At 35.6% G+C, this 20,255-nt stretch overlaps 1 protein-coding gene across 1 annotated transcript in view; it reads left to right on the top strand.

The window, feature by feature from the left end:
- TMEFF1 (transmembrane protein with EGF like and two follistatin like domains 1) overlaps positions 1-20,255 on the top strand; it is a 94,475-nt gene that overhangs the window by 26,778 nt on the left and 47,442 nt on the right. Inside the window, exons 2-5 of the mRNA XM_064379468.1 lie at positions 678-787; positions 10,377-10,506; positions 14,388-14,414; positions 17,083-17,179. Coding sequence (XP_064235538.1) covers positions 678-787; positions 10,377-10,506; positions 14,388-14,414; positions 17,083-17,179 — 364 coding nt within the window. The remainder of the gene's footprint in view (positions 1-677; positions 788-10,376; positions 10,507-14,387; positions 14,415-17,082; positions 17,180-20,255) is intronic.

Genomic DNA, 20,255 nt, shown 5'->3' with positions numbered 1-20,255 from the left:
GCTCTGCTTGCTTTGGTAGAGTCAACTTAAATCAATCCATTAAAAGTTTTAAGTCCAGTAAGATTTTGAATCTCTTTAATTCTGTGTACATAAATACTCCATATATACTTATTGTATGAAATTCAAATTCATTATTCTTTTGTAGTTAAAATAGTTTGTCTAGAATGAATAATGATCACTCAGAATTTATTCTGCAAACAAAAGAATTAAGATAACTTTTTATCTCATTTAATTAATAATACTCTTAATTCTCATTAGCCGTAAAAGTAACTTACTAGAAAAATAATCGAAAATATTAAATAAGAAATAGTAAGATTGTTGTCTTAAGGTCTTAGAAGGCAAAATAGAAAAATTCTACAGATTTACCATTGGAAATTATGTTAAGTCCTGAAGTTTTGAGTTTTATTTTGAGTTACTTTTAGGCTCATTATTATGCAGGATTCTGTTTGGGGAATACTGAGCATTTTGTATCTTATGGAATTTCTTTTTGTGTATTTATATCTTATTACACTTCTGAAGGGGGGAGCTCAATACATTTTAAGGACTTTTTCATATATATGTATATATATACACATATATACATATATACACATATACATACACATATATATGTATACACACACATTTATATATAGAAAGCCAAATATATATGTCAAAACAATTTTTTTCTTTTGCAGAATTAAATGTGAGGGAGTCTGACGTAAGAGTTTGTGATGAGTCATCATGTAAATATGGAGGAATCTGTAAAGAAGATGGAGATGGTTTGAAATGTGCATGCCAATTTCAGGTGAGGAAACCTAACCTACTTTGAAAAGTTTTATATTCTTCATATTTTATAATTCTAAATTCTTCAAATTAAAAACCCTAAAACACCTTGAACCCTGTAAAGAAATTGGGTTCACAGCCCCTCAGTTCTTTTTTGTCAGATGATGCCCTGCTAGTTGTATCTTCCATGCTCTTGCATGGAATTGAGAGGACAAATTGACAATAGTAGATATGAAAATTCTTTGAAAAAATATCAGATTTCTATTTAAATGTAAGGTATAATTGTCACTGAAAGGAAAGAAGGTACAGGTTGAACTAGAGTCTCTTATTTTAAATGTTGGCATCTTTTTCCTTTTCTTCTCCTTCTAGTCTGTCTCTTTCCCTTCCATTCTTATTTGTTGCTGTCTCATCTCTTCTGGCCACAGAACTTGACTGACTTGGAGACTCGGGTAAGTCAAGGTTAGAGCTGGAATAGCAAGTGGAACCTCAAACTAAGAGTGTAAATATTTTTGCTTTTCAGATGCTCTTTTAGTTGTGATTCTGTTGTCTAAAAAAGTAAAACAAGGGAAATATGTTACATTTAATTCTTTCCTTTTATTTTCTGCAATTAAATTTTAATCAGACTTCAGAATGTTTCTTACAAGATAGTCTCTGATGGCAGATTTAATATGAGACAAACAAGGAACTAGAATTTTTCTTCCACCTACAATTTTATTCTAAACATACCCACCATTTGGATTTTGAGGGGAAGAAAGGGTACAGAAATCGACAGCATTTGAGAGTTAGTATTTCTAGTATGCTGTGACCTCAGGCAAATTTCTGTATGAGCTCAGGTAATTTTCTCTGCCTCGGTATTCTGTCAGAAAAGAGAAGGCATGTTTCCTACCCTTACTTAGGATACTGTAATGAGAATCAAAATTGGAAAGAGAGCTTGCATATGAAACATCTTTGAAAACTGTAATTGAAAAAAGCAGAGAGTTTAGGTAAAGGAGGAAGGGTAGGTAGGTATACTGTTGTCCAGCCAGTTTCTTCATGGTCAAAAGGGACTTTACATTCAATTACACAGAATCAGAGGAGGGTTTCTCTTGGGCGTTTTCATATCAGCCACCTTCTGCCAAGCTTTCTTAGGTGCTTTTGGCTGGCTTCCGATCCCTGCTGCCTGTTGGCTGGAGACATCACTTCTTTGCCAGGAGTGCCTTTCTGTAGAGTTCTGCATAACATGGAAGGTGACTTTAGCCAGAATGAAATGAGAAGTTGGTGATAATTCAAACTGTTTTCCCCCTGAACCTAATGTGTCACTTTTCTCTGGCTACTTTCAAAATTTTCTCTTTACTGTGTTTGACTATTAAGTACTATGGTATGGTTTTCCTTGAATTTATCATGCTTGGGGTTGGCAGAGATTCTGAAATCTATAAATTTGTTAGTCATTCAGTTTGAGAAATATTTTGTCATTATTTCTTAAAATATTTTTTCTGCCCATTATTTCTTGTAATCTTCCATGACATGTGTTAGACCTTTTGATACTGTCTCAAGATCTCTGATGCTCTGTTCATTTTTTCCCCAATGTTTTCTTTCTGTTCTTTACATTAGATAATTTTTATTGATCTGTTTTCAAGTTCACTAAACTTTTCTTCTGGCGTCTCCATTCTTCCCATTTAGTGAATTTTTAATTGCAGATTTTTTATGTTTTGAATCTGCAGTTTCTATTTACCTGCTGGGCTTTCCTCTTTTCATTGACTATAAGCATATTTTCCTTGAGTGTAGGCGTTATTGCTGCTCTAAAATATGTCTGCTCAGGTCCATTTCTAGGACATCTCAGGTATTGCCTTTGTTGATTGTTTTCTCATGTGAGAATGGATCTTATTTTCCTGTTTCTTCACATTAGAGTAGCTTTGGATTTACCCTATACATTGTGAATCATATGTTTTAGAGTGTGTGAGTTCTGTTATGTTCCTTTGAAGATTATTATTATTTTTGGCTGAACTCAAACTGCAGATTCTGTTTTACTTGTGTTGGGCAGCAACACGAGTATCAATTCATTTCTTTTAGCTTCAGTGGGGCTACTTGGAGTCCGCCTCGTGTGGTTCACGAGTCAGCCAGAAATGTGCTCTGTGTTTATATGTGGAACCTGGGACTCCCCTCGAGATTTCCCTCTCACTTTTTAGTGGCTGTGGTTGTCCTCAACTCTGTTCTCTGGTTCGTTAAAAGAAAGATGGTGGGATTTATTGATGGAGATTTAGCTACCCTGTGTGGGGAAGACCTGGGATGTTCCCCTCTTCAGCTGCTGTATTTCCTTAGATTAAATTCTTTGAGGTGGAATTGTTGGGCCAATGGATGCTCATGTGCAGATTAACATTCTCACCAGTAGCCTCATATCAGATCGCCCATTTCCCCTCAACCTTTTGATAGTGTCCTTTCAAATTTTATAAATCTGAAAGGCAAACACAATTTTTATTTGCATTTGATTACAAGAGAAATTGAAAATGTTCCGTGTATTTGTTGACCATTTTTTGTGAATTAATATTTCATATTATTTGTCTAGTTTTTGAAGTATTTTCTTCTTCCCTCATGTTGATTTGTAAAGACATATGTATATGCATATGTATATACTTTGTATAATATAATATTGGAATATATGTATATATATATTGCTTACTATGCTGAGCATTTGATATTCATTAATTCATAAACTCTCAAGAGAACCTGCTGCTTTCATTGATTGATTGATTGATTGAGACAGAGTCTCTATCTGTTATCAGGCTGGAGTGCAGTGGTGCAATCTTAGCTCACTGCAATCTCCGCCTCCCAGGTTCAAGTGATTCTCCTGCCTCAGCCTCCCAAGTAGCTGGGAGTACAGGCGTGCGCCACCATACCCAGCTAATTTTTGTATTTTTAGTAGAGATGAAGTTTCACCATGTTGGCCAGGATGATCCCGATCTCTCGACCTTGTGATCTGCCCACCGTGGCCTCCCAAAGTGCTGGGATTACAGGCATGAGCCACTGCGCCTGTCCACTTTGATTTATTTTTAGAAAGAGTGTATGACCATATTAAACAACTTGAACAATATAAGAAGGTATGTAACAAAAAAGCCTTCCACTCCAGACTATCAGTTGCTCTTCTCAGAAGCAGCATCAGTTACTTCTTGCATTCTTTCTAGAAATATTTTGTGTGTATATAAACATGTGTGTTTTAATTCCCCTTTTAAGTATTAAATCATTTAATAGTATTTATCTCAGAGATTGTTCCTTTTCAGGAAGAATAGATTCTAAAAAACTCTATATTTTAAACTCTGTATTTTGTATTTTAAAGAAGTTATTCTAATTTTTTTTTGTTTTTCTTTTAAACACTATATATTCTTAATTGACAAAAATAATTGTATATCTTAGTTTCATTTTTATTTTGTTTATATTTTAGACACAAAGACATTTCAGAGTTTCACATCGTATTTTTCTGTCTTTTTGTTTGGGATGGAGTCTCACTCTGTCGCCTAGGCTGGAGTGCAGGGGCACAATCATAGCTCACTGTAGCCTTGACCTCCTGGGCTCAAATGATATTCCCACCTCAGCCTCCTGAGTAGCTGGGACAACAGGTGTACATCACCACGCCTGGCTAATTAAAAAAAATTTTTTTTTGTAGAGCCGAGACCTCACTAGGGTGCCCACACTGGTCTTGAACTCCTGGGCTCATGCAGTCTTCCCACCTTGGTTTCCCAAAGTGCTGGGATTATGGGTGTGAGCTACTGCACCCAGCCCTGCTTTTCTTCATTTTTTGAGAAAAGTATTTCCCTGAAACTCTAAGATTATAAAAAAATAGTCTTTTTGACCTTTTAGGAAATACACTTGAACAGCTAGAAAATCCTTCCATGATCTGTCTGAATTCCTTGCATTTTTACCTTGTGGCAAAGCAGGGAAGGAAAATATGTTAGGAGTTGAAATAATTAGACATTTATCTAGTGCTTACTTTGTGCTAGGTATGAGACTAGATGCTAAGGATGTAAAGATGTTTAAAGTCCGGTTCCTTGCCTTGTAGGAGCAAACTGCCTCAGGGTTTACAGTATAGTTTGATCTTGCTACTGAGTGAACCTTCCTTTGACCATTCTCCCTTCTTTATAAGATTATAAATCTGCTCAAGTTAGACTTAGGTTATTGCCAGCTTAAAAATAATGACCTGACATGCCCATTAAACCCTTCTCTGCTGGATGCTTTAGCAGTATCTTTCAATTCATTTTAAAAACTTGCTTGTGATTCAGCATGCTTTTAGTGCTAAATATAAGCTTTCTGGGACATTGTTTAAATACATTTTAACAGATAAGAGGATTTTAAATAAAAATTAAAATTGTTGTTTTTCAGTCTGCTAAATAAGAGCTATTATCTTGTCACATATATAAACAAAGCTACTTTTGTTAATTTGGTATACAGAAAAATGATTAATACTGCATCTTTCCCTGAAAACTTTGTATAAAGTAGAGTCTATGACCTTTTTTCCTGTTTTCTTTCTTTGTCTTTGTTCTGGAGTTCTCTATGTGTCTTTCTTCCCATATTTATCAATGTCTGCTCTTGCTAGGTGTCATGCCTGAGTCTTGTTAGACTTTTATATTAGTCACGGTTCTCCAGAGAAACAGAAACATAGACACACACAAACACACACACACACACACACACACACACACACACAAATGTGAGAGTGAGTGAGCTATAAGGAATTGACTCATTTGATTATGGAGGCTGAGAAGTCCTGCAGTCTGTGATTTGTTACTAGCCCAGGAAAGCCAATAGTATAAGTCCCTATCTGAGACTGAAGGCCTGGGCACCAGGAGAAGATCAGTGTCTCAGCTCAAGCGATCAAGCAGAAGGAGAGAAGAATTCTATTTAGTTTCTCAGTGGATTGAATAATGCCCATTCACACTGGGGAGGACAGTCTGCTTTGATCCACTGATGCAAATATTAATCTTGCCTAGAAATACCTTCACAGATACACCCAGAAATGATGTTTAATCTGGGCACCATGGGGGCCAGTCAAGTTGACACATAAAATTAACCATCACAACCTTGTTATTATTTTCTGCTTGCTGTATTCAGCAAAGTTCCTGATACCCAGTGGGTACACAATAAATGCTCGAATGGATGCAGTTCCGGAGTTGTACACTGCTCCATCTTTCTAAACTACTTAAAATAGCTGGCAACATCATCACATTCTTCTGGCTAAAGAAAAGGTATAGGGGAGAGTTCTTCCTCTCAGCAAGGTAGCAATATAGAGGAAGCAGACTTTAGGTTAGAGTTAGAATCCAACATCAGTGCATAAGTCAGAAATTGCAAATTGTTAAAATTTTCCAAATCCCATAATTTGTCCATTAGCATAATTAGAGGCTTCCAGGAGAGACCCATGGAAATTGAGAATGACCCACAGCAGGTCTACTTCTCCCATCTCACACTCACTCCTAGATATGTGCTTGTGAGGGTAAATTTCAGAGATACTAAGTCCTCTGCTCAGTATCACCACATTACAGATGGCAATACCCCACTGACTAACTTGAGTGTGTGGTGGTTAAAATACATCATTTGTGAGGAATTGTGGCTCTTCCACTTATTAGTGACTGTCGGCAAATAGCAACTTAGAAATGATAATAGCAATAGCAAAAATAGCTAATGGTTATCGAGAATGTACCATGGTCAGATGGAAATGCTGAAGGTAGATTCTCTTATTTAATCCTCCTAACAGCTTTGTTAGGTAGGTACTGTTATAATTACCATTGTACACCACTGAACATGGTGATGGTGCTAGCCTATGGTCACATGGTTGGTGGGCCCAGGATTTGAATTCAAACATTTTTGACTTCATAGCCTTAGCTCTAAGCATCAAGCCATATGCTTTACATGGTTGTGATATTTAAGTTAGGACATTTAATATTGTCGACTAATGCTTACTAGATAAAAACTTTAATAATTCTCAACCCTATCAGAATTAATGCTTCATTTTAATATTCAATTTCTTTACTATCCTTAGAAGAAATTCATGGATAAATTAACCTACATAAACACATGATTAAAGAAATAAATATAATGCATGATTGCAATATAAAGGAGAAATAAAAGTAATTTATAATAAATATTTCAGAATGTAAATGCTTGGGTATGATTACCCTAGAAGAAAATAGTCATCAGATGTTTATGTCTGCTTATGATGAATGTTTGCATTTAAAAAATTAAAAGCAATTTCATACCAGGAGTACATGAAAACAAAAATATAGGTGTGTAGTAGATCCTAGAATAAAAACCAATATTAGAATACGGTATAACAGATCAGAGTTATTGGTAGTATTATGGAAAGTCTTGTCAAAGTTCCTACATGAATAGCCAGAGAGACATTCAAAAGTTGTGTGGTACTTGTCTTTATTGTATGGAACTGTCCTTTCCTTTGCAGTACTTCAGGCATCCTTGGAATCTATCTGCTACATGACAGTAGTGTCCCTCTGTCAATGCAACAACCAAAATACCTCCACAGGGACAGGCACCGCTAGGGGGCGATATTGGCGCCTTTGTGAGCACGACGTTAGAAAGTTAGTAAGCATTTGTTGGGGAATGAAAGTGGGATATTGGAAAGTTCATAGATTTAGCACTTGATATTCTTGGAGCTCATAGTAGTTTCCTTGGCTAGTTATCTATTGTATAATTACAGAGTAACATATTTACTCATGCAGTCGTCATTCTAGTTATTGTGCAAATTTTAGGGAAAGAGAAAGGAAGATGATCCATGAAAAATTGGAGGAATATGTATATAATTGGAAGCCTTCCTAAAACAAAAATATAATTTTAATAAAAGTTGTTGTAAGATTCTGCTGATACTGAATGTAAAGCAAAGTCGACTAACTTGATTAGTCGACTAGATTATAAAATATTTTATTAGAAGTTTTTTTTTTTTTTTTTACCAGTGCTTGACCTGTGGTAGCATGCCATATGTACACTTCATAAAGTAAATCCGATCACTTTTTAAAAGTAGACAAATGATAAAAGTAAGTTTTGCTCATTGAAGAAAAATAGAGAAATACAGAAAATCTTTAATAGGGAACTAGGAAACCGTGAAGACAGGTAATGTGAAAAATTTATTGACATTTTATTCCAGGATTTATTTTATGCATATTCATTTTTTTCCAAATGAGCTGTAACTATACTTTATTTTCTTGCTGTATTTTATTTTATATTATCATATTATTTAAAAAATTTACGGTTGGCTTTGTGGAATACGTAATACATTTAAAAATAGCACAGAATTCCCAGAAATTATGTATGTGCTTTTGCCTAACTTTGTTAGCTTTTCTTGTCATACAATTTTTTTTAAGGTAATTCTTTTTTACAATTATTATTTTTAAACCTCAACTTTTATTTTAGTTTCGGGGGGTACATGTGTAGGTTTGTTACATGGGTTTATTGCATGATCCTGTCACCCAGGTAGTAAGCATAGTACCCAATAGGTAGTTCTTCAGCACTTGCCCTTCTCCCTCTTTCCCCACTAGATTAGTACCCAGTGTTTGTTGTTCCCATCTTTATGTCCATGTGTATCCAATGTTTACCTAACATTAATGAGAACATGAGGTATTTGGTTTTCTGTTCCTCAGTTAGGATAATGGCCTCCAGCTGCATCCATGTTGCTGCAAAGGACATGATTTCATTCTTTTTTTTTTGAGATGGAGTCAAGTTCAGGCTGGTCTCAAACTCCTGACCTCATGATCTACCCTCCTTGGCCTCCCAAAGTGCTGGGATTACAGGTGTGAGCCACCGTGCCCGGCCAATTTCATTCTTTGTTATAGTTGTGTAGTATTCCTTGATGTATATATACCACATGCTCTTTATCTAATTCACCACTGATGGGTACCAAGATTGATTCCATGTCTTTGCTATTGTGAATAGTGCTGCGAAGAACATACGGGTGCATTTGCCTTTTTGGTAGAGTGATTGATTTTCCTTTGGGTATATACCCAGTAATGAGACTGCTGGGTTGAATGGTAGTTCTGTTTTAAGTTCTTCTGAAAAAATCTCCAAACTGCTTTCCACAGTGGTTGAGCTAATTTACATTACCACCTGTGTAGCATTCCCTTTTCTTTGCAGGCCTGCCAGCATCTGTTATTATTATTATTTTTTGACTCTTTATAGCCATTTTGACTCTTGTGGGATGGTATTTCTTTGTGGTTTTGATTTGCATTTTTCTGGTGATTAGTGATGTTGAGCATTTTTTCATGTTTATATGTCTTCTTTTGAGAAGTGTCTGTTCATGTCCTTTGCCCTCTTTTTAAATGGAATTATTTGCTTTTTGCTTGTTGGATTGTTTAAGTTCAAAAGGTAATTCTAAATGACTGTAATATTAATTTCTTGAACAGATACAATATACCTCAATTAAACATTGTCATGTTAGATATTAAGATTTTTACATTATCGATATTATAAATTTCTGTTGGAAATGACTGTAATAAATATTTGCCTACATAGATTTCTAAATGTGTAATTCTGGATCAAAAACCACATTCCTTTTTTAAAGACTCTTGAAAAATATTCTTAAATTATGTTCCCCCAAAGTTGAAATTTAGATGACCAAAACTTGTGTAGTGGGATGCCCACCTAATTGAATTTTTTAATAGACAATTTTATAAGTTAGAAATAGCATCTTAGTGGACAACTCTGATTGCTAGTGAAGATCAATAATTTTTTATACATTAACTGGCCATTTGTAATTGTTCTGTAAACACTTCATGGATGTCTTTGGTCCCATTTTTATTAATTTGTATGATCTATTTTTTAAATAATAATAACTTGTATTATATTACTATAGTATTTTCCCCAGAATTTAAAACTTTAGTCACTTATGATACTTTTCACATGTAGATGTTTTAAAGTTTTTTAAACATGGAGATACAGTGTCATTTCTCAAACCTGTGTCACCTTTTTTCTTCTTCATCTGTCTTATTTCTACTCATCCGTCAAGGCTCAGTTCACATTCCACTTTCTCTGAGGATGCTTTTCTTGAATACTCCAGCTTACAATAATAGGTATTAGGCATTACATGAGTACTGATTTGGTACATGATCTAGCTTTGCAGAATTGGTTTTTACCTACTTGTATGTCTCTTTTACAAGATTGTAAAGTTTTTGAGAGCAGAGATCATCTTATATTTCTTTGTGCCTTCTATACTATTTACCTTGGGACTTTGCCTACTAGATGTTTTGAATAAATGAATTTTTTCTATTTTTATGATTAGGTTTGAATGAATAAATGAATTTTGATAATAATAAAATACTATTACATAAGTAGCACTCTTTACATTTTCAAGAATTTCCTCTTATTATCTCAGTCGTTTTTCATAGCAAGCAAATGAAATAGGTAAAGATTTTCATTCTCATTTTTATGGACAGGTGGTAGTTATTTTCCTTATAAATGTGAAAAAATGTATGAAGAAGTAGCATAATTCTTTTTTAAACCAAAAAAAAAAACAAAAAAAAAAAACTGCCAGACTATTCAGTAGTGAAGTTTGTTATAATGCTATGGTATTGCATTCATGAATGTGAAATAAACTATTAATATTCATGCCTAGTTTTGAGAATTTATTTTTGTTTCTTCTGCAGTGCCATACAAATTACATTCCTGTCTGTGGATCAAATGGGGACACTTATCAAAATGAATGCTTTCTCAGAAGGGCTGCTTGTAAGCACCAGAAAGAGATAACAGTAGTAGCAAGAGGACCATGCTACTCTGGTATGTATGATATTCTTCTGAATAAATTTTGGAAAATATGGTGGAGCCATTTCTAAAAGGGAGTTTTGAGACAGGTATATTTTCACAACTGCTGCATGGATTGCTGGTGGTTGTCGAGAGGAGTGGGGGAAATCTTTTTTGCCTTCATTTCATGTTGTTGCTTTTTAACCCCAGGTGGTCTTATATGGACTTATGTTACTCCGTACTACACTGTTAAGGCTTAACACCCTTTTTGTAGGGACTTACTTTCTTTGTATGTCCTTTGTTCTATGATTTAAACATTAGAAGAATGAGCTTTGAGGTGGGGAATGATACGGGATCTGTCTTGATGATTTTTTAAAAAGAGGTGAGCAATATCTGTAGAAGGTCATTTGCAGTATCACAGATAGTTGCTTTCCAAGTTTTTTTTCTCTGCCACATCTTCATCCCATGCTGTTTGTATCTACTTCATCTTTTCTCCTTCCAGAATTGGTTGTGGTCGATTTTGGGAGCTATTAATGTTGTTTTCCTACTTGTGTTTGTATTAATGTTCAGGGATAAAGATGCAGGTGAGGTAACTTGAATTGTTGTAGTGAGGTTAGTGGTAAAGGTGAAGGCGATTCTTATGGGATTTCCATTTCCTTTTTTCCCCTATATATTACAGTGCTCGGAAATTCTCCCTTTTACTAAATGCGACCATTTTAGGGTCAACTGCAAAGTCAAAGGGACAGTCCCCAAGGCTGTTCTCACTTCTGACACCAGCTGAGATCAAGAGGTTCCCCAGTTAACACTAAGCTCAATAATTTGCTAGAAGTGATCACAGACTCACTGACAGCTTTTATGTGCATGGTTATGAAGGGAGAGAATACATGTTAAAGTCAGCCAAAGAAAGAGATTCCTAGGACACATTCTGGGAAGGTTCTAAACATGGAGTTGCTGGTTTTTTCTCACTGTGGAGTCAAGGACGGTGTTAACTCCTCCCAATTACAGCGTGTGGCAGTGCTCATGGGGTATTGACAGCCAGGAAAGCTTGCCTGAGCTTCAGTGTTCATAGTTTTATCTTTTTTTTTTTGAGATAGGGGTCCCGCTCTGTCCCTCAGGCTGGAGTGCAGTGGCACAATCATGGCTCACTGCAGCCTTGACTTCCCAGCCTCAAGGGATCCTCTCACCTCAGTCTCCTGAGTGGCTGGGACTACAGACATACGCCAACACACCAGGCTCATTTTTTTTTTTTTTGTATTTTTTGTAGGGACAGGGTTTTACCATTTGTTCAGTCTGGTCTTGAACTTGTGAGCTCAAGCAATGTGCCTCGGCTTCCCAAAGTGCTGGGATTATAGGTGTGAGCCATCGTATCCTGCTATTCATAGTTTTTATTGGAGCTCATTAACATAAGTATGATTGATTAGTTGGTTGTGTGGTTAATTGAAGACTCTGGGTCCCCTAATACTGTGTGACTCATAGCCCTCACTCTACTCTACATGACTGGTCTTTCTAGTGTAACCACCCCCATTCCAAGACCATTAGATGGGGCCCAACCTCCAACACTAAGTTCCACTGTGGTCAGCACCCTCCCTTAACAAATATGCTCTGATCAGGTATGACATAGGTTACCTTCGGGAAGCAGAGGGCAAAGCCCATACCTCTCTTGGAGTCAGGCCAAATTCTTTCTATACACACTAAAATAGTCATGTGCTTGGAGAAATTACTATGTTTTTAGGCTAGTAGACTATGATATGGTGTGGTTCTCATATACTTTTTAAAGTACATTGTTTCACAGAATGATCTAGAAATTAAAGAGGAATATGGAGGTTCTTTCTAATCTCAAATTAACTATGCTTCACTTATGAGGAGCATGTATTTAAGATACCAAGTGCTTTGATAAACAGTCAATGTTAAACTTTAGGTGGCAGAGTGGTAGATTGGAAAGAGCACTGCACTGGGGTTACAAGACCTCGCCTTAACCTAACTCCAACCCTTATTTACTGTATCACCTTGGACAAATCACTTAGCCTCTCTGAGCCCCAATTCCTTAACTTGTTGAGTGGGTATCATCTCCTGGGGTTGTTAAATAAGGATTGAATGAACTAAATTATAAGGTGCTATGTTGATTTTATTTTCTGAGTGGGCAGTGTTTTATGTTATTTGGTCTTTTGTGGATACTATTCCTTGAACTAGAAATACCATTCTCTTTTCCTTACTTGAAAACTTTTTTCTTATGCTTAACATTGGTCTTAAGCCTCTTCTCAGACTGTGAAATCTTTCTTCTGTGACATCTCCTGGCAGAGTTTGTTTACACCTTGGATGTATCGCTATATATATACCATATTGTATTTCATTCATCTGACATAAGTGCCTCCAGCCAGATCAGTGCTTTCTTGGTGGGAAGGTACTGTCTTGCCTAGGGATGTGTTTCATAATCTCAGGGTGGGATGGAATCGTGTGGGTTGGGGAAGGTGTGCGTACCATTTACAAAATATAACCTACGGGGAGAACTCTACCTTGTTATCAGAGTAGCCACAGTATTTAATTTATTTAAGAATTCTAAATGACAAAGGAAGGTATGAGATTTTTATATTTATTAAAATTAGACATGGTTTGAAAAAAAGATTGGGAGTATCCCATGCGCTGAGAATATGTCTTACTTATAATTTTATTTCTCTCATTTACCATGGTGCCTGGCACATAATATGTACCCAATCATTGTATGTGGAATAGAAGGAAGAAAGGGGTGTTTTCCTAAGAAGAATTTGGTTATAAAAACAATTTTAAGTTGAGTTTCCTTCCTCGTCCTCTTTTTTTCTGCTCTATCACTCTTTCATTTCCATCTTATTTACTCAGAGAAAATGTCATTTTATGGTTGATTAATCAAAATTGAACATAATTTAAAGCTTTCCGTAAAATCCCATGAAGATTTTACAGTTGGTACTGCATACGATATATATTTTCCGAACTCCTCCTGTTTCTGCAGTATCTTGAAACTTGATTATTGTCTGAAGGAGCTTGAAGGGAAGGCAACAATATTGTTCTGAGTGTTGTCTTCTGCTCTAGAGGATGATTTGGAGGGCTGGCATGGGTTCTTTAGGATCCAGGGTATCCTCTACCCTGGAAAGTGCTAGATAAAGTGTCAAATATCTCACTCGCGCTCTCTGTTTTTTTAAATGGCTCCATGCTGATGATTTTACATCATTACCCTGTTTTCAACATATTTTGTGCTAATATGTTGGTTCGTTTAGGATTATAGAATACTTTTTTTACACTAATTATACTTGAGACTGGCTTCTTTCTGGTAGCTTTGAGGAAGGCTCTTTTTACTTTCACTAGGAACAAGTTAGTTGAGATTCCATCTGATTAGATTTTCTAGAGGAAGTTAATTTCATTGGTAACATGGAAACCTCAAGCCTTTGCTTCTTTGCTTCCTAAACCTTTGGACTTTTCCTACCTTTTGGCTTTTAGTCTTTATCCACAGATTTCATTAAGAAGATTTTTTTAGAGCAAGACTCAAAGCTCTTTTCCTGCCTTTCTAATAAAAGTGGCTTATTCATTATTTCTTTCAAGCTTTAACAAAACTAAAATTTTTCTCCTACCTTTTAAATGAGTGGATTAAAGTTATTTATATTTAGCCATTTGCTTTACAGTATTTATTGTCTTTACTCTGCAAAGCATCTGGGTATGTCCTTAATGGGATAGAAAGATGTATGAAATATAGATGATTATATATCTAAGCAATTTATATTTTGAGAGCAGCATAAAATAGTTATGTAAGAATAAATTATATCAAAAATATGAGAAAAGGACTATCTGAGAATGGATATCACAGTTTTATTTTTAGGAAATTTTATTATTTGATAAGATGAAATTTCCAGGAAAAAATGTTCATATTCATTCTTTGTTTTTCTTCTCAGATAACGGATCTGGATCTGGAGAAGGAGGTAAGCTACAAGTACCTCTTAAAGGATATTTGCTTTTTTTTTTCTTTCTTTCTTCTTTTTTTTTTTTTAAAAGCAGCTTTGAGTTATAATTCACATACCATACAATTCGTCACTTAAAGTGTACAATTCAGTGACTTTTAGTATATTCACAGAGTTATATATTCATCACCACAGTCACTCTTAGAACATTTTAATTACCTCAAAAAGAAACCATGCACTCCTTAGCCCATCACTCCTAACCCAACTCTTCCTCTCAGCTCTAGGCATTCTTATTTCTTGTATTTTTCTCTGGAAGTTTGTTGTCAGACTAAGGGAAAGACGTTGTAGTTTCTGTTAAATTGAGGTTGTGTCAAAGAGACTTCTTGGGATCATCCCCCTAATGACTTTAGCTTGGACCAGAGTATTTGTAACTCTTTCCCGTCCCTTGCTTTCAAGGTTTTGCTCTTAAGGAATTTTCAATGTACAGGGTTAAAAACTCCAGAGGGAGTTGTACATAGAAAAAGGAAGACTTGCAGAAAAACTCTCGTGGAGTTTAGAGCTTAATTTAAACCTTTAACAATTTCCTATCTATGTTTTTGATTTTATTTTATAAATATATGAATTAATTATTTATGTTGTTTAAAAGATTAATATTTGGTAAAGCTTATAATGGAGTTTAAATGATCAGAACTGAGATTGACTAATCTATGTCATAGTCTAATGAGGCTATAATTCTTAATGAGTATGTACTGTATACAAAATAATGTTTGAGGTATTATGGGGATACACCAAAGAACACCCACTGTGGTACAACTCACACTTATGCAAATGGAAACTCAGTTCTGATCCTTTCAAAACTGCCTGAAACCTCACTTCAGACTTCTGCATTTTATAGAATCTTAAAATTTCAGAGTTAGAAGGGACTTTGAAGATCTCCTAGAGAATAGGAGAACTGTCATGAGGAGAAATTCAAGGATGACAGTTTCAGCTAAAACAAAAAATGATTACAGCTGTCAAACAATAGAATTTGATTTAGATGGACATATTCAAGCAGAAGATTTATAATCACGTTTGAAGAATCAGATGATAAATTCCGGATCTTAGAACTAGAGCAGATTTTAGGCGATCATGTAGTCTAGCCCCTGTGGTTAGGTATTCAGTTAAGAAACTGTCGTTCCTATGTTAAAGAAGTAAGAGTTCATCTTAAGATTTGCTTATATAATACAATGTTGGGCTGGGTGCAGTGGCTTACGCCTAAAATCCCAGCACTTTGGGAAGCTGAGATGGGAGGATTACTTGAGCCCAGGAATTTGAGACCAGCCTGGACAACCTAGTGAGACCCTGTCTCTACCAAAAGAAGAAAAAAGAATTGGTGTGGTGGCATGTAATCTCAGCTACTTGGGAGGCTAAAGTGGGAGGGTTGCTTGAGCCCAGGAAGTTGAGGCTGCAGTGAGCCGTCATCACGCCACTGCACTACAGCCTGGATGACAGAGTAAGACCCTGTCTTAAACAAGATAAGATGAAACAATACTGGATATCTTGCCCTGAGGATGTAGGTTGATAATTTTTTTTAGGGAGTATAAGTTAGAAGGGATAAGCAGTTTGCTCCAGTTAATATACCGACCTTGGTGAGCTCATGGTAACTGTAGTATTTCTGAGTATTATGATATTTTGGGGCCTCAGAATTATTGAGGATGATAATCCCTGGAATCTGTTTGGGAGTATTAATGAGAGTTTAGGGGAATATTTCTACTTAAGGTACAGGCAGACACCTGTACCTTAGAAGTTTGGAAGCATTACCAAACAGGCATGGCAGATCTGTGTACCTTTTTAACACCTTCTTTATTACAGGACACCCCCTGAATAGTATTCTTTTTCAAACCAAATTCAAGGGAAATCCCTTGAATGAACTGAAATCCTTAGGTTGATCTCAGAATTGATCTCCCTGCCCAGTTTGAGATTATCAGGATATGATTCACTCTAGTTGAGACCCACAAAATGTAAGGCCCTTTTATTGTGGGATGTGATCTGAGTTTGGAGCCGGTGGTATTTACTGTTTTTTGTGTTAAGTCATAGGAGACCTGAATACTTTTGTATCTAGGTATTTTTGGCAGTGCTAAGTGGCCAAGTAGAAAAAGAGGAAAAGTCCTTTTTAAAGAGACCCTTTCACATTTTAAAATTTGGAGATAAGTATTTCTTTTAACTCTGAAATTAGTTTTTATGTAGTTAGAAAGACAGGTATGAAACTGATGTGAGGAAAAGGTGAGAGTTAACATTCTACTGTGGTCAGGCGCTTATCTGCTGACCAGCATTGCACAGGCTGATTGCAACAGAAGGGTAATCACAGGAGTAAATGTATTGCTCATGTCTCTTTTCTCTCTCTTATTCAGAATTATATGGCAATTTTTAAAAAAAGCAATTCATTGTCAAACCCACTGTGTTGTTCCTGCCTACAGAGTTTAAGGGATTATTTTGCCAGCACCAATACTTGCTTTTCCTCACAAAATATGTTGTACTCAGTACTGGCAACATTTTTGAACTTAAAGCATTGGTAGATTTTAGAAGTGACTGTTTTCAAGAGCTCAGGTACCTTTTCCCGAGAAACAGGATAATGACTACTAAAAACATGAAGCATATCTGGAAAGAATCCCAACTTTTGGTTGAACATTTGATTTTTCTTTTTAAACAGAAGAAGAAGGGTCAGGGGCAGAAGTTCATAGAAAACACTCCAAGTGTGGACCCTGCAAATACAAAGCTGAATGTGATGAAGATGCAGAAAATGTTGGGTGAGTTGGTTGAGGAGAGGGGACGCAGTTATTTAGAGATTAATCACCACTATGATTATATTGTGGAAAGGTATCATTTACCTGGTTCTGTATCTTTTGTGTGTTTTCAAAATTTTTTTTTGTTTAATGCTAGTCTATTGACTTTTCTCTTAAGTTGGTATAATACTATGGCTATTTAAATCAATGTGTTGTATTTTAGAATGATAATCCATTAGTTTTTCTGATTTTATCTATGCCTTTTTTTCCCCCAATAGTTTTATGTATTTTTTACCAAATGCTTTTCTCACTCATTTTCGGCCTTCATTAAGGTGGGTTTTGTAGCTGACAGCATTGTCTGTCCAATTTCCCATTCACTCCGTGTAAGAAATGGTGTTCTTTTGTAGAACAGTAAGGCTGCAGACATTTTTCAACAGTCATGTTTGATGTTTCCTTTCATCAGTATTATATTTATTTTCAATCTCATCCTTCTTTCATTTTCCAGTGGTGCTTGCTTTTTGTGTATTTGATTCTAAAAGCTTAAATGTTGACTTTAGGACTTGGGAGCATAAATGGATCTTTACTTCCTCAGTTTCCACTTAGTGTCTATTTTAGAAGACTTATTTATCTCTATAAGATATTTGTGCTTTCTTCCTTACTTGTACATATTTTTGGTGTGTATTTTCCAGTTCCATATTTATTCAGCCCTTAACTGCATATTTGAACCTTTCACTGAACAGTAGTAATATGATCTAATTAGCATTAATGCCCAAAGTGAGTTTTACAAATTAAGAACACTCAATTTTCAGTATTATGTACAAAATCAGATATTTGGGTGGCACTTGATAAAACTGTGTTAATTTACTTGGTCTGCATTTCAAAGTGGGTGAGAATTGGCAAAAGACAAGTAAATTCAGTAAAAAGTGAACTATACAAAACCTGAACTTGCTGTTTCTGCACAGTGGTCACATAGATTGGCCTACGTCCATTAATTTCATTTGGAGTGGTTTGATTTGGAGGAAAATGTTTTCGAAAGCAGATACTGGCCTATAAAACGAGAGAAATGATGAGCAGTATGGACACAGAGAACAGACAATAGATACTATGCTGTTGCTTCCTTTATTTTGTATTAATGATATGGCATGATGAAACACCTGTATTTGTCCTTAGTACTGTTCTGTAATAGTGTTCAGAGTCAAAATAGCTGTCATTGATTGACTGGCTTGGTCTATTGGTCTGTTTTTATTCCTTTGACGGTCCCTCTATTCAGCCCTATTTTATGCATCTTTTTGTTATCATTTTTATGCCTAAATTTAAAAAGATGGAGGTCTTTTGCTTAGAATTGAAACATATTCCATCTAGTCTCAGAAGTGGTTCCAAATATGACATCTACATGATAGACTGAGTGCAGTGGCTCATGTCTGTAATCCCAGTCCTTTGGGAGGCTTAGGTGGGAGGATTGCTTGAGGCCAGGGATTCTAGACATCTACATAATAAAATACATATCTTTATGTAAACACTTCCTCATAATGTAATATGTAGCCTATTCCCAATCAGAGCAACTCTGTTATGTGTACTAAATTAATTTTGTGTGTGTCTATTTATCTGAGAGCTTGCAACCTCTATTCTTGTAGATACCAGCTCTAAGCATAAAGAAGTGGACATAGACCATGGAAGGGCTTACCAATAGTAAGCATGCAGGTTCTTAACAGCAGGCTAAGGAGTACATAGACAGTGACAAGCAGCCAACATCAGGCAAGGAAATTGATGCAATAAGAGGAAAACATTAAGGAAGCAGTTGATACTGAGGGAATGTGTTCTTTTTCCAGGTCCACGAGGCGGCGTAGTTTTAAGGGCAAGAATTTCCCAGCGCCATGACCCCCTCCCATCACTCTCCATCTGGGAGATTTAGTGGTTTATGTTTGAATTTCACGGGTGCCGGAAGAAACTAAAAGTCAGTCACTCCAGCGGAAGCTCTAGGGAACTCCTTTCATTGGCCCAGAGTCTTGGAGAAGGTGGAGTTTCCTCCCAGGAGAAAAGTGATTAAGCTAAAGTATTTGATCCTTCAATGGAAAGAAACAAAAGGAAATTTTGGAAATATCTCATCTTTTAATCTGTAAAACGCTTTTTACTGGTTGCAGTTGTTTTAACAATGTAAATGTATCTCAGTGGTTATTTATTTATTTTTTTTAGCTTTTAAGTGGGCCGTGGTACCAAGAAAGTTATATGGCAGTTGTTTAACTCTCTCAGACACCTTCCATGTGCTTTTCATGGTTGCTACCAGGTGAATAGTAATGTATCTAAGGGTAATTTTTACACATCCAGCTGGGCTGTTTAGGTCTGGAAAATGGAAAGAAGCAGAAATATGACATTTACCATTAAGTCTTGATTTTTATATAAAAACCTATTATTAACCTATTAAGATGTTACATGATTTTCTTATTAAAAGATAACTTTTTAGTTATTAAGCACAAAAGCTCAGTTGTAATTCAAGTAGTTCTGTTATGACTTAATTATTATGAACTCCATTGGAATCATTACATGATTTTCTTATTAAAAGATAACTTTTTAGTTATTAAGCACAAAAGCTCAGTTGTAATTCAAGTAGTTCTGTTATGACTTAATTATTATGAACTCCATTGGAATCAGAGTGTTAAGGTAGGATCTTAATATTTATCTTCTAGTTTGATCCTCTCATTTTAAAGATGAAATCATTGAGGAGTAAAGTCAGAGGGTTTGATGGGGTATATTCTTCTAATTACCAATACAGTGCTTTTCTTACCATCTGCCTCTCTATAATTTTCTTTTAAAGAAAAAATTCCCAGAAGTAATGCTGTTATGTTTTTCCTACTTTGAGGACTGCTGCCCAATGACTTTTTTTTTTTTTTTTTTAAAACACTGCCCTCTTCATCAACCTGGTCCTAGCTGTGATTTCTTTACTTCTGTATTAAGTTTTGGTCACTCTGAGTACTAGCTGCTTTTAAATTCTGTTAGTTCTTAGCTGGCATCTAGAAACTAAATGCCTTTTTATTGAATTTCTTACAAGTGACTTTCAGTCTTTTTTGATTACACCGCATGTGAAAAATACATTTACATTGCT

The sequence above is a fragment of the Aotus nancymaae genome, unplaced genomic scaffold (genome assembly GCF_030222135.1).
Source record: "Aotus nancymaae isolate 86718 unplaced genomic scaffold, 86718_ANA_hifiasm-v0.15.2.pri h1tg000003l, whole genome shotgun sequence".
NCBI classification, from domain to species: domain Eukaryota; kingdom Metazoa; phylum Chordata; class Mammalia; order Primates; family Aotidae; genus Aotus; species Aotus nancymaae.
The sequence above is the reverse complement of the archived record's forward strand: the minus strand, read 5'-3'. Positions and strand labels throughout refer to the sequence as shown.